This window comes from Chamaea fasciata, unplaced genomic scaffold, assembly GCF_029207755.1.
Source record: "Chamaea fasciata isolate MVZ Bird 193981 ecotype frontalis unplaced genomic scaffold, bChaFas1.0.hap1 SCAF_8, whole genome shotgun sequence".
In the NCBI taxonomy this organism is placed as follows: Eukaryota; Metazoa; Chordata; class Aves; order Passeriformes; family Sylviidae; genus Chamaea; species Chamaea fasciata.
The window spans coordinates 617859-632002 of record NW_027094093.1 but is presented as its reverse complement, the minus strand read 5'-3'; the positions used below and the strand labels follow the sequence as shown (position 1 = coordinate 632002).

General features: G+C 45.8%; 2 protein-coding genes across 2 annotated transcripts; both read left to right on the top strand.

The window, feature by feature from the left end:
* Window positions 1-203: 203 nt before the first annotated feature.
* YBEY (ybeY metalloendoribonuclease) lies at window positions 204-959 on the top strand. Its single transcript, XM_066189319.1, has 3 exons — window positions 204-602; window positions 690-758; window positions 873-959. The coding sequence occupies exons 1-3, from the start codon at window positions 264-266 to the stop codon at window positions 957-959; spliced, it is 495 nt and encodes a 164-aa protein (XP_066045416.1). The 5' UTR covers window positions 204-263.
* Window positions 960-1006: 47 nt separating this feature from the next.
* POFUT2 (protein O-fucosyltransferase 2) lies at window positions 1007-12749 on the top strand. The gene is made up of 10 exons (XM_066189318.1): window positions 1007-1233; window positions 2328-2578; window positions 3147-3291; window positions 3585-3695; window positions 5733-5799; window positions 7247-7372; window positions 8186-8366; window positions 8609-8732; window positions 9023-10971; window positions 12526-12749. Exons 1-9 carry the CDS (start codon window positions 1007-1009, stop codon window positions 9174-9176), a joined length of 1386 nt encoding a protein of 461 aa, XP_066045415.1. The 3' UTR covers window positions 9177-10971; window positions 12526-12749.
* Window positions 12750-14144: the final 1395 nt, after the last annotated feature.

Below are 14144 nucleotides of genomic sequence, written 5' to 3'. Positions count from 1 at the left end.
CGGCTACGGCGGCAGCAGGACTGTAGGGGCGGGGAGATGGGTGGGAGCAGGGTTTGTGGGCGTGACTATGGGGGTGGTCGAAGTGGGCGGGGTTTTAGTTAGTGGGCGGGTATAATGACGGTGGGCGGAAGAGTGGGCGGGGCTTCAGTGCAGGGGCGTGATCTCCTCGGGGTACCGATTGGTGGGCGCGGTGATGGGCGGGGCCTCAGGGACGGAATTTCATTGGAAGGGGCGGGGTCCCTACGGGCGGTGGTGAGTCTGCCATGAGCGTGGCGCTGCGAAACGCGCAGTCTGCTGTGCCCCTGCGCCGGGCCCCTCTCCGCCGCGCCGTGTGCGTCCTGCGCGCCGCCCTGGGCGCCTCCTGCTTCGACGTGGGCCTAGTCTGCGCCGGCAACGCGTTGATGCAGCGTCTGAACGGCGCCTACCGACACTGCCCGGAGCCCACCGACGTCCTCTCTTTCCCGTTCCACCAAGTGGTGGCGGGGGAGCTGCCGCGGCCGCACTGCCGCGACGAGTACAACCTGGGGGACATCTTCCTGGGAGTGGAATACATCCACCAACAGTGCCGCGAAACTGGAGAGAATTTTGACGACGTCCTGACGGTGAGCCCCTCCCGGGCGTGGTGGGCGGCGGGGTGGGCACGGGGCTCGGTCGGTAACACGTGTGTTGTGCTCCCTCCCCCCGCGCAGGTGACGGCAGCCCACGGATTGTGCCACTTGCTCGGCTACCGGCACGACACGAAGCCCGAGTGGGAACAGGTACAGGATGTGCTGGGGCCGGGGAGGGTGTATAGGGCCTGGCATGGGGTGGACTGGAGACCCTGGTTATAGGAACCGGGGCTCGCCCGGTGCTGACCGCCGCTGCTCCCGCAGATGTACCAGAAGGAAGCGCAAATCCTGGAGGAGCTGAACCGCCTCACAGGCTCCCGCCTGCGGCCCCTCACCGCCGGCCTCTTCTGAGAGACCGAGAGGTGCTGGGGCTCCGCCGGCGCCGCCCCGGACGTGGCATGGGGATGGCGGCGCAGGGGCCCGGTGACCGCTGCTCGCTGTCGCTGCTGCTGCTTGGCCTGGCCGCGCTCGCCCTCCCGCCGCCGCCCGCCGCCGCCTCAGAGCCGCCGCCCGCCGCCGCCTCAGAGCCGCCGCCCGCCGCCGCCTCAGAGCCGCCGCCCGCCGCCCTCCGCGCCGGCCACGCCGCCTCCTCGCTGCCCGCCGCCGCCGCCGCCCCGCGCACGAGGTGAGCAGCGGCGGCCCCGCCGCGTCCTGCCCCGGGCCGGTCCTGCCCGCCGGGATCGCCCCCCTACGTGCGGTGTCCCCTTGCACAGGCGACCCGCGGTGTCTCGGCCGTCCGCTGGTAAAGGGCCTCCTTTGCCTGCTGGTGCTTTTTTGGGTCATTTTTAGAAGGTGTCATCGCAGCTGTCTGAGAGCTTTTGTCTGTAGAATATCCTGAGTTGGAAGGGATCCCACAGGGATCATCTGGCTCCCAGCTGCATTCTTTTCCCCTACTTCTCCAGAGCATGTCCTCCTGACTTTGTGTCCAGCTTACAAGAGTTAGCCTGGGTGACTTGCCCACGATTTCATCATTTTCACCACATGCCCCGTGTAACCCTCAGGATGAGCTCTTCACTCCTGGACCCTCTGCAGGAAAGGCTCCTGGCATACACCACCTCGCCAGGAGACTTTAGTGGCCCCTCCAGCCCCTGCAGCATACACTGCTCTGACTTCCCATGCTTCTTCCTCTTCAGAGTGCCACAAATTCAGAAAGAGGAACAGCTTCCTTACCAACAGTTTCATCACAGGGTTGTGGGGTAAAAACCGAAAAATGTGTAATAGCCTCAATTTGCTCCCAGTGATGCCTTGGGAAGGCTAACCTGAAACAGAGACTGGACAGAGCTAGTGAATAAAGTAGGTATTTATTCAAAGGCCTCTAGGATACACATTGGGCAGGACAGGGCCTGACCAGGGCTACACCAAAGGTGGACTAAGAATGGTCACAAAATGGCTGACCTGTCATGAGGTCTTATGTTTTTATGAGTTTTGGTCCATTTGCACATTGGGGTTTAATTGTCCAATTACTGCTTCAGGTTGTGAGGTCCCATCCTTCTTGTTCCTCCCTTCAGTCCATCACTGTTTATGCTTTTGGGCCTGAAACTTGTTCTTGGTCTTCAGCAGGAAAAGGATTTGTTTTGTCTATCTAGTCTGTGAAGAGAGCTTACTAGGACTTAATATGAGGCTCAGAACTACATCCCTAGGGAGCACAAAATCTGAGAAACATGAAAGCTAAAACTTAAGGCATCACTAAAAATAATGGTATTCCTTTGTTCTCCCCAGATACCTTTTGTACGATGTAAACCCTCCTGAAGGGTTCAACCTTCGCAGAGATGTCTACGTTCGTATTGCTTCCCTTCTATACACCCTGCGGAAAAGTGAAAACTGGGTGTTGGTTCTGCCTCCCTGGGGACGTCTTTATCACTGGCAGAGCCCTGACATCCTCCAGGTTCGGATCCCTTGGTCTGAGTTCTTTGATATCCCCAGCCTCAACAGGAACATCCCTGTCATCGAATATGAACAGTTCCTTGCAGGTGGGGTATAGGATCATGCAGTCTATGATTAACTAAATATTTGATATGGTTTCTTTACAAGTTTGTCTTTATAGGGGCTTCTATCCTTTCATGTAAAAAAAATCTTGGAGATGGCAAGAGGAGGGATGGGAAGGAGTTTTGCTGAGCTACACAATCATTAAGATTGAATAACCCAATTACTTGGCAGCTCGTTTGGTGTAGCACTGCTGCCCCGTCAATTTCTGGGACCCCCAAAGACAGACAGTTAATGCCTGTGGTTAAATTCACTGAAAACCTGTGTGCTTTGTGGTGTGTTTTACCCAGCTGACAGTGATTCTGTTGTGTTTGGCACATAAAATCACAGATCTGGGTGGGATAGCAGGTAGTGACATTGCCTAACCCTTTTAGCTTTTCTGGCTTGCACAGAACTTCCTTTTTTTTTTTTTCTTTTTTTACAGGGAAAATAGGGATGAAAGAATAGTGTAATATTAGCATTTCTAGCAGATTTTTAACTGCAACTGATGCTCATTCATACCTTTACAGTGTGAGTTTTCATGCTTACAAATCCTTTGTTTTGCCTTCTGCTCAGAGTCAGGTGGGCCCTTTATTGAACAGATTTATGTGCTACAAGGCTATGCAGAAGGATGGAAAGAAGGAACATGGGAAGAAAAAATAAATGAAAGGCCATGCATTGATCAGCTGATGTACTCCAAAGACAAACACGGCTACTACAGGTAACATCGAGCAGTCCTTCTGGTCTTTCTGGTTGTATTCGGAGAGATACTTGCGTGCTGTGAATATCTGGGTGCTTGGAGTTCACTTTGTTTTTAAAAGGCCCATCAATAATAAAATGTTGTATTGCTGTGAGAAGATCCAATTTTGTAATGTTGTTGCTCTCCAGAAAAGCAGCATAAAGGATGTGGTTGGTTTATTTGTATAATATGTAATTTTTTTAGGATGCTTTGTTCTATATATGACGTTAATTTAAAATACAAGCCTGGAACCAGTTCTTTGTGTTCCCTTTTAGGGGCTGGTTCTGGGGTTACGAGGAAACACGAGGTCTGAATGCCTCTTGCTTATCTGTCCAAGGATCTGCCTCTATTGTGGCTCCCATCCTTCTGAAGAACACTTCAGCGCAGTGAGTTGCCTTGTATAACTGTATTGTTGTGTTATTGTTGTACAACCACATTGCTGGGTGGGGAAGAGCAGGGGGAATTTAAAGGCAGTATCCCACTGTTGAGATACTTCATTACTGAATTATTGTACTCTGTTAAAATCATTACAAAAGGGATTTACACTCTAAGAAACACTTAACTGTAAGTTAAGTTAAAGATTGTGGTGCTAAAACCTAAGAGCAATTAGCCTTGAGCTCCTTTATATTCCCTCTCAGGCAGCTTTTGTGACTTCCACCTCCAAGGTATCATCAAATATCCCCTAGATTGTGCAGTGGAAGAGATGCTGAACCATCAGCTGTTCCATATTCTACCCCACACCACATGTGATTTTATGTCTCTGGCATATGCCCCCTCAGTTGTCTCCTCTACAGTGGGAAGAGTCCTTGCTCCCTTAGTTATTCTCCATGTGAAAGCCATTCCATGTCTGTGGTTGTCACCACTGCCTGTCTCCGAACCTTTGAATTTCAGAAGGATCCTCCACACTGAGTGTGGCTAAACTTGTTACATTGCAGTACAAATTACATGCTCTGTCAAGTGCTCTGTTCTTTTTCTGCTAATTCTTGAGACGCAGGTTCCTTATTTTGACCTCTGAGTGTTGCCTTGATGTTTGCATCAAACTGTCCACATTCCTGACCGTCAAGACCTTTAGTTATTAGATGAAACCAAGTTGTTGGTTTTTTTTTTCTAACTACACTCACTCCTATGTTGGATTTCATTTGCTGCTCCATTGGCCAGTGATCAGACTTCTCTAATTCTTCATAGTTGGCCTTAGCTGCTCAATGAGAACCATACATTTATCCCTGTCTATAAACTTTTTTTTTTTTAAATCCATGCAGGAACCTTTCTGTGCCAAGTTTTCTTAAAAGCCTTTAAAGAAAGCTATCAGGAAATCTTCGTAAGCAATGTCAGTGACATATCCCATATCTTCATGTGTGCCAGTGTCTTCAAACTACACTGATTGTTCAGAGCTCTGATCTCCCATATTGCCCTGCTGGCTGGACAACCAGTTGTGTGGTCCTAGGATTGGATTTTTGCCCTTTAAGTGTGGTCACTTCAAGGAAACTTCCCAATGCATTTGGATTAGTAACCTCATTCACCTCCAGACTTCCTGTTAGATGCAGTGCTGCTTCTTCACCAGCAGTCTAGTCTGTTTTCCAGGTGATTTAGAGCCTTCCATGCAGGTGTCCAGCTGATTATCAGCAGTGATAATCCAAAGTTGATTGGTTATTTGCTTCCTCTCTTTTTAGTAGAAGGAGATGCAGATAATGACGTTGATCCCTTTTAGCAGAAGCATTTCTTCTGTGTGTTTGCTTATCATCAGTGTGCTCACAAACTAAATATACATGTCTTGTGCTCTGGGATACTTGAAACTCAAAATCTCTTCTGCTTCTTGGAATTTGGATAGTGCAGTTATGCTTCCAGTACACAATCCTGAACTGTGTTTATTTATGAGAAGCACAAGCTGCTGTCTACTATCACACATTTTGGTAGTGTCTTTGTGTTCTTTGATCTGTTGTTTTACTGTAGGACATTTTATTCTACATGTGTATAACACCTTCTCTGGGTTTGTTTTCATGATCTTCTGCTTCCTCCCAGAGGCTGTTGTGCTCTGAGGCTGAGCATTATCACAGAGGTCACTTCTCCCCTTTGGATCACTCTCCCTGTTGGAAATCTTTTTCTCCTGTAGCAACTATTGCAAGGACTGTGAGGGGTGATTATTGCTTGTTAGTGTTTAACTTTCAGAGTCAGGGTACCATTTATTAAGGAAGAGAGCAGGCACAGGGAGTGACATGGTTCCCTTCTCTCCCCAGCAGATTGTGGGTCCCAATTTGCCTTGTAGAGAACTAGAATTTGCCTCCTAGGAGCCTGTCTCTCATTCCCCATGCTCTCTTTGCAAACTGATCATAGTCTGTGCTTTATCCTAGCAAATGTGTAAAGAAACATCATAATGTCAATTCTATTCCTAAGGGAACTGCACTCAGTTTTACAATTTTCAATAGGTCAGTGATGTTAGACAGAGCTGAAAACCTTCTTCATGACCACTACGGAGGGAAAAAATATTGGAATGTGAGTATTTTACAGATAGCTTCTCTAGACTTTTTACTTGGCTCTGCTAAAAGATTCATAACCAGTGTGTGCTTCAGTTTTGCCTTGGGTTTCTTGTCTTGAAAGTTACTTGTGTCTTCTGTTTCAGCGATGTGTGCTAACATGGTTTTCAGGCTGCTGTGGATTATTGTGACAGGAATTTGTCCTGCTGTCTTGTGCCTAATGGCCCAGTGCTGCAGGGCATGATGATTAAAAGGTCCTCCTCTATACAACTCATCTACAATCAGAAGGGTGCAGTTTCTTACCTAGTCAACCTCAAGATTAGTTTTTTCAAAAGAATTCCATAAAGTTCTCATTATTGTCCCAAATCCCTCCCCATTGGCTTCAAAGGCAAAATTCCCATGGGTTTCAAGGCAAAGGTCTATGATAAAATAATTGCTGTCATAAAAGTTTTAAGAAAATGTTAAGCTTCAGACACGGGAAAATGGAACATGATACGGAGTGCTTGATATAGTTAAAACTCCTAAGAGAAAGTGACTCTCATGATATTACAACACAAATTACACAGACCTTAGTCTTGTAAGTGTCTGGCTATTCACTTGAGATATGGCATGTTTTCAGAAATGAACCAAACAGTAGTTTTCTAGCCACAAATTGTTCATTGAGAGTGACCTCTCAAAGAAGGAAACGTAACCAAGGTACCGTATTTGAGTATGGCTTGTCCTGTAAAAGCAGACATGAAATCCACGTGGCTCCATAACACACATTTCTTCATAGTGGCACTTTAAACATTGCTGCAGTGGTTTTGCCTGATGTCCAAACAGAAATTTACTCACTGCAGCTTGGGCCCAGGGCCTCTTTGTCCTTTTTCCATGCTCCTCTGAGAAGCATCTCTCCCTTCTCTTTCTTTGCAGACAAAAAGGGAGAAATGGGGATTTCCTTCATTCTTTTGCCTGTTAATAAAAAGGCCACCTGTGGCTGTGTGCAGTGGTAACTGCATCACAGAATCTCAGAGGTTATTATTTGCAGGTTAAGGAAATAATTCCTTTTTCGTCACTTTTCTGTTGAATTTCGTAGATGTGTCTGTGGCTAGATGCCTAATATTTTTAAGGCAGGTTTTATTCTTACAAGTGTTTTGCACACTAAAGTGTTTGCCCAGCTTTTGTTTCCAGAAGTGGGTTACATTGCTAGGGTGTTTATTTTGGTATGTTATGTGTTCTTTTGTAAATAACTGCAATGTCCTCCCCGTACCTGTGTATTGCAGGGGCAGGTGAGTATGCTAGTTATAAATGGGATAATTAGAAAGAAGCTATTAAAGCTTGGATAAAAGGTCATCGTGGCTTAGAGTATTGCATAGAGGCACCGGAAGCAACTGCATCCTGAAAGTGCTGTGTGTGTGAAACTGTCTCCACCTACGCATTTTTTAGCTCTCCTTTTTCAGACTCGGTGTCTGCTCTTATTCTGACAGACCCGTCGGAGCATGGTGTTTGCTAAACACCTCCGGGTGGTGGGAGATGAGTTTAGGAAGAAATACCTTCAGTCCACTGATGAGGCAGACAGGACTCAGTACAAGGAGGACTGGACACAGATGAAGGTAAAATCCTTAGCAGGCTGTTCCCCATAAAAAATATTTCATTTGTGTACTCCTGGCTGTGTGCTGTATGGCGTGTTGGAAGGTACACAAGTGGCACTCTTCTGCTCACATTGAGGTGGACATGCATGTTCCTTGTGCACCCTGTGTGACACAAGCTAACAGAGTCTGGCAAAGTGTGCCTGACTGGTTCTGAGGGCCAGATCTTTGTTGTCTGTCACTGGTAGGGACACGAAAGAACCACACTCACTCAGGTTCAGAGGTGAACAGAAAAAGAGAAAGTTTATTATCATTTGGGATTTAAATAGGATTTGGAGTTTGATCAAGGATTGGTGGATGAGAGGAACACCTTTCTGACCCTAGTGGTCAGTTCACCAGTCCATCACAGACTGGTATGAAAACAATCTACTTGTTTATGTTGCATTTGTGAGAGACTCCACTAGAAATAGGTAAACAGTCATCAGAAGGCTAAAGAATCAGGGTGACAGTTGTCCTCATTCCAGTAAAGGAAAGTTGAATTTTTTCCTGTTTTCAGCACTACATGTGGGTGTAAAGTTTAGCTGCCACCTGTCATTTGAGGATTTATTTGGTCAAGGAGAGGATTTTCTGCTTACAAAGATTTGGCACTCCAGTTTCTCTTGTATGATGGAGGTCTAAATGTTGCAACAAGGGTCCCAAGCTACTTCCAGTCCATACTTAAAAAATTCTTTCTGCATCTAGAGTGATTCTGTGCCTTATCCAGAGATGATGCATTCTGGCTTTTCAGTGTGAACAGTGATGCTGTCAAGCTTTAAAGTTTTGATCTTTCTCTTGTAGGTTAAGACGGGCACAGCTCTAGGTGGCCCATACCTTGGGGTTCATCTCAGAAGGAGAGACTTCATTTGGGGTCACAGAGAAGATGTGCCTTCCCTGCAAGGAGCAGTAAAGAAAATCCACAGCCTCTTGGAGACTCTTAAACTTGAAAAAGTTTTTGTAGCCACAGATGCTGCTGAGGGAGGTAGGCAGATCACAGTCATTTCAGGATTGGTAACTTCTGACCATGTGTAGCAATTACCACTGGCTCCCTTTCTTGCCTGCAATGCTGTGAATTTTGGCAACTGTTTTGTAGAATTTGTTGGTAGATTTTGGTGTCACTTGCTCTGTAACTGTTCACCCAGAGTTCCCTTAAACACAGTGTGTGACAGCAGCAAGTTGCTCTTCATAATGTAGATATAAATTTTGTATCCTTCCTTTTTTAAGAGATTGAACTGCTCAAGAAACTGCTGCCTGAGATGGTGAGGTTTGAACCCTCTCTAGAGGAGCTGGAACTCTATAAGGATGGGGGCTTGGCTGTGATTGACCAGTGGATTTGCGCACATGCAAGGTAGGAAACCTGACTTTTACATCAGCCAAAGCTTAATGTTACTGTCACAAAACTGAATATATTTTTTTGCCTATGGTTGTTTACAAGTTGTGTAAGACGTTATATAATCAATTATATAATTGAGATGTATATAGTAGATGTATAATGGTTATATTGTGTGTATATATATGATAATTTCATTATTATATTATTTCACTGAACAGTGAAGTTCATTGGACTGAAATCTAATTACCTGCATTTTAAAAACTTGCCCTTGCTCACAAACCTTTTTTGATTTTTTTTTTCCACAGGTATTTTATAGGCACCTCAGTTTCAACATTTTCCTTCCGAATCCACGAGGAAAGGGAGATCTTGGGATTTGATCCAAAAACAACTTACAACCGATTTTGTGGTGAAACAGAGAAAAACTGTGAGCAGCCAACTCACTGGAAAATTGTATATTAAATACAGAGAAACATAAAGGTTTTCGATACTGTTAGAGCTCAAAATAATAAGGAAAACTCATGGGGAATTACCTCCCTTGGAACAAAGTATGACCCAGTCCTGTACTCTCAGCTCCCGCTCCCCTTCCAGCATGGGTGTGACATGGGGTGGCTGTACTGCTCAGTGTCTCTGGACCTCACAACATTTCTACATTGCTGCTGGACTTGGGTTCCCAGTATGTCCTGCTCTGGCTGCCTTCCCTGAGTCATCCCACATGCACCAAGTGGGTTGCGACAGACCAGGGGCCTCTTGGCTGCAGAGCTGCATGATGGGAGATGGCAAATCAACACCCAGGATGCAGCTATTCAAACCAGCCTCACCTGCTGGAGTATTTCTTAACTGTCCATGATTCTCTCTGGGGGTCTGTGGGACATTTTTTAACTGCAGGGCTGGGGGGCCTGGCCGTGTTACCCATGGAGGAACCAAGCTGCCACCAGAAAAAAAAGTGGGGGTGCTGCTCCCACTTCAAGGGAAGAGCCTGCAAGGACCATCCCTTGGGGACTCATCTTTCATGTGAAGGCACATTGCCTAGTAGAGAAAGAGGTTGGTACCTGATGGAGGCAAGGCTAAGATTCCATTTTCTCAAGGCAGCTCCCTCCTCTGCCTGCCACAGCACTGGTCACGCCTGGGAGAGGAGGGTGGATGTGTTCAGCACCGCTGCTGGAAGCGGGGCAGTGCTGGTGGCCCTCCCAGGTGGGTCCTGGTTGCTTCAGGGCCTTTTCCAGTAGTTTCTGTCCAGACATGCACAAGGCAGCAGCATCACCACAGCCCTCAGGAGTCCATCAGCCTTCCCCACAGTGAAGGTGGGTTAAACCTTTCAGCCACTCCAAAACTCAGCACTACTGCAGATCTACAGGAGAGCAGCAGTTTATCAGCAGGCGGTTTCTGTAACACATTGCCGATTATGTGTCTGGAGAAATCAAAGTGCTTATTTTACATCTCCATAAGCGTGGCCAAAGCCACACATGCAGAGCAATAACAAATTCTAACCATGTACCAATAGGAACAAACATTGAATAATGTTATTTCTTAGACAACTGTTGGGAATGAAGTCAAATCCAAAGAAAAAAATCTAAACATAAAAAATCAAGAGGTTGGTACGCATTCATACCGAAAGGATTTCTGCTTTTGAGCTCCACAGGTGTTTTTCCTCCTTCCCTTGTAAGAGGTCTCTTTAATTTCATTATGTTTGCATCTTTGTCATCTATTTTTAGCTAAATAATGATATTGTCATTCATACAGTGCCCAGGTTTCATCTTGTAAGTCAGTCGTGCTGCTCAGGCCTCAGCACATCAGGGAGTAATGTGCAGCCCCTGGTGCCGCTGTTCCCAGTCACAGCAAAATTTCAGGCGAGTGTTTAAAGTGTCCCCTTGCTGCTGGCAGGTGTCCTGTGGTGCCCCATCAGCACTATAGAGAGTCCCTTCAGCTGGGGTATTGGGCTGCTGGACTGGGCTTTCCAGTGAGATCCAGCTACAAACCGAATTTGGGAAATAGCCTCCAAAATGTTCTAGGATCATACCTCTAAAATGGCTCCAAAGGGCAACAGCTCTAGCACAAGTCCTTGTCTCAGCCCTGGCTCACTTGCACACACGCCAGAAGCCAACTTGGGCCGGGCTTCTCGCCCCTCTGCTGCCTCCTCCAGCTCCTGCCCGACGGAAATGGAGGAAAACTCAAAAGCATCGGGGCAGAGCAGTCAGCGGAGCTGCCTGAGCCATCCCGCAGCCAGGAGGAGGCAGCTGCTCTCTTTGCCAGAAAGGTGAGAGGGGTGGGGGTGAGGCACGGTCTGCCAGGCAGGGCTTCCAAGCGAGAGTTTCAGCTCCCAGCTCTGGCTGAGTGCTGCATGGAGTCTGGGCTGAGCCAGCTGGGGGCGGGGGATGCAGTTGATGTTCCCTGGAGCTGCTGCTGCCCAAAGGGCAACTCGCAGTAGCCTCGTGTTGTCTGTGTATGGAAGCAGCTCTAGTACTGGCAGCAAGCTGCAGTTTTATCGGCTTTGTAGCAAGTGTGCTGTTCAAAGCTGGGAGCACTCACTGGGTTCCCTGGGTGGGAAAGTGCTTGAAGTAGCCAAGCTGAGCCTCGTGTCCTTATGATTCTTGGTACAGTATTTTAATAATTACTATTGAGTTGTGACAGTATCGCATGGATTTTGGTGGGGTTTTTTGAGTCACTCGTATTGAATTATTGAAAAAATATGGGTACTGATCTAATGCTGATGTCTGTCTATGATGGACAAAGACTCTCTTAACAGTTTAAAATTAGAAAGTGTATGTTTTATTACGACTCCGGGCAGCGTGCGGGATAACTCCCAAATACACACGCGTGCTCACAGATGATCACAGGGTCTTTTTTTGTACAGGAGTATTGAATACCCAAAACACAAATATATATTCATAACTCTGGTACATCCCATTCCCCGCTTCGTATGATAATGATCCAAAAAGCTATTAAGCATGTGTAGTTTGTTCTTTGAAATGGGTCAGTGGCCCTTTTTAATGGGGTGGGGGTCTCAAAATGATAAAGTGAGTCTTCTTTGCTTTGACTTTTTAACCTTTTAGTGTTGCATGACAACTGAATCCTGTTTTCCCAGGACTGTCTTGAGTTACGACTTCATTGTATCCTTGAAATCTATTGATTAGACAGAATACACAAACATAAGTTAACAGGCCTCATGATTTATCATTTCCTTAAATCCGGCTTCTATTATCAAAAGGGAAGTCTGTCTTACCTCAGCAATATCTAGTTTAACTAAAGTCCTTAATTCTTCAAAATTAATGTCTCACCTAATCCCCAGTTCTTCTTTAAAGTGAGTAAATTCTTTTACTCTATATATAGTCTTCCTCATCTATCCAAGCCGTACAGCTAGCATCTCTCAAGACCAAGCCATATGCTTTTGATAGTGAAGTTATGGCTGCTACTCTTCGCAGCATCCTCCAATTCCAAAGAAGTATTACAACAGTGTCGTGGATTTTGTAAAGAGCATGTTATTCTATTCCATCTGGGTGGAGCAGAATTGCTTCTTTGCCCAAATGGGTCAGTGTCTCTTATCAGATGGTGGAGTGCTACTTATCTCTCTTCACTGTTTCACTACTCCCATGGAAATATCTTCTGCTAATGGACCATTAAGAGCTCATCAATGACATGACACATATTACATTGTACTATTGTAAGCTGCTCCACACAGGGAGGAGGAGCCAAACCATCTTAACCGAGATAAAAAAGAGCCACAGTCCCACTAGGTATCCAGTTTTTCCACCGGATCCCCGGAGGAAAACTGGACCCATCTCACCATTACTGAACCCTTTTTCTTCAACAGGACCATCTCTGCTCCAACAGAACCACATCTGCCACTCCAGAAGGGCTTACTTTGGACTGCTTCCAACACCCTGACCAACAGGGTGTCAGGTTGTATTTCTGCCTCTGTCAGGGTTTTCTAGGATTTCTTGTTTGTTTATTTGCTTGCTTATTCTTCTGTACTACAACATCTGTATTTTTTTTTTTAATATCCCTAGTAAAGAACTACTATACCTATTCCCAAAATCTTTGCCTGACAGCCTTTTAATTGCAAATTTATAATAATTTGGAAAAGGGGGGAGAGGGGCTTACATTTCAAGGGAGACTCCAACCCTCCCTGGCAGATAGCTGTCTATCTAAACCAAGACAAACAGATAAAACTAAACTTACACTAACCAAAATAAGTAACACAACTATAGGGTAAACGAAGGTATTTAGTATACCGCTTGCTGTCGGAGGCTACCCAAAAAGCACGTTCTATCAATGATGAGACACATGTTCTTCAAGCCTTCTAAAAACTCCTTTGATGGTCTCTGTCATGGTGTATCGTAATTAATGTCTTTTCCCCCCCTTCTTTAATTTCCTGTAAGATTTCTCTCAATTTGGGATGTTTTATCAATTGAACATCTTAAGTCAAATTCATTCCTATGGGCACAGGCAGTATCTTCTGCACAGTGGTTAGGTTAGTCTTTATATATTGATGTGATATTATAGGTGCTCGATAGGAAAAATCACATCCCTTAATTCTAACAAAATTGCCAACACACAAATTGAATTGGGTCTCCTTTAGAATTTGGTTGTCTATCCTTGTGATGGGGCATGCTGTCCTTAGGCAGACACAACTTTGTCCAGTATACACCAGTGAAGTTTTCTGTTTGCGTGGATGCATTTCAAAGTGACAAATATTTTGGTCTGTGTTCAAACAAGTGTCTTTGTCGCCTTCTAATGTCCCTTCATATATGTATCCTAGTTGTCTCCTTGCAGTACAGGGCTCTAGATTAATGGTTTGCCATTTTCCTTCAATTTCTCATGCCCACATTCTGTGTTCAGAGGGGTACAATACAGCTCCCTCATGGTTTAACCCTGAGGGGACTATTGGGTGTGTTAGGTCCACTGAGGCATCGTGTATGGTTAAAACAAAGGCTGTCACTATACTAGTCTCAGGGTTTTAGGTGAAATTGACCAACACCCACCAAGACTGAAGCTCTTTCTCCATATCAGAGGCATTGTCCCAAACAATTTTGCAAATTTCAGCAGGGAATGTTCCCTCTCCACCTTCTCTGATAACTGTGACAGCCACTGATTGCATCCACAGTTGTGCCTGAGTACACCCTAGAGCCAGTGAAATGTGTTCACTAGCTGTACCTAGCGCATTAATTATTGTCTCATGATCTCGCTCTACCGTGTTTTCCCATTCTGGTAGTATTTGGGTCAATTTCCAATGATTGTTACCCAGTGCGAGTAGAGAGGATTGCAAAGGTTGCTGTAGTTGGACTAAATCATTCCCTACTGAGGCTAATTTATTCATCAGTACTTCTGAATCTATGGTATTTAGTACTCCTGATTCTGTTCCTAGCAATCTGGTGAGACCCCTCTTACTTCTAAAATTAGAAGGCATACCTTATTGGAGCCAAGTGGTCC

Bases quoted from the DNA above. Each gene is read 5' to 3' on its own strand.
- POFUT2 (XM_066189318.1), top strand. From the start codon at position 1,007: ATGGGGATGGCGGCGCAGGGGCCCGGTGACCGCTGCTCGCTGTCGCTG. The intron at 3,292-3,584 runs GTAACATCGAGC...GTTCCCTTTTAG, and splicing joins GACAAACACGGCTACTACAG to GGGCTGGTTCTGGGGTTACG. The intron at 5,800-7,246 runs GTGAGTATTTTA...TTATTCTGACAG, and splicing joins GAGGGAAAAAATATTGGAAT to ACCCGTCGGAGCATGGTGTT.
- YBEY (XM_066189319.1), top strand. From the start codon at position 264: ATGAGCGTGGCGCTGCGAAACGCGCAGTCTGCTGTGCCCCTGCGCCGG. The intron at 603-689 runs GTGAGCCCCTCC...CCCCCCGCGCAG, and splicing joins ATTTTGACGACGTCCTGACG to GTGACGGCAGCCCACGGATT. The intron at 759-872 runs GTACAGGATGTG...CTGCTCCCGCAG, and splicing joins CGAAGCCCGAGTGGGAACAG to ATGTACCAGAAGGAAGCGCA.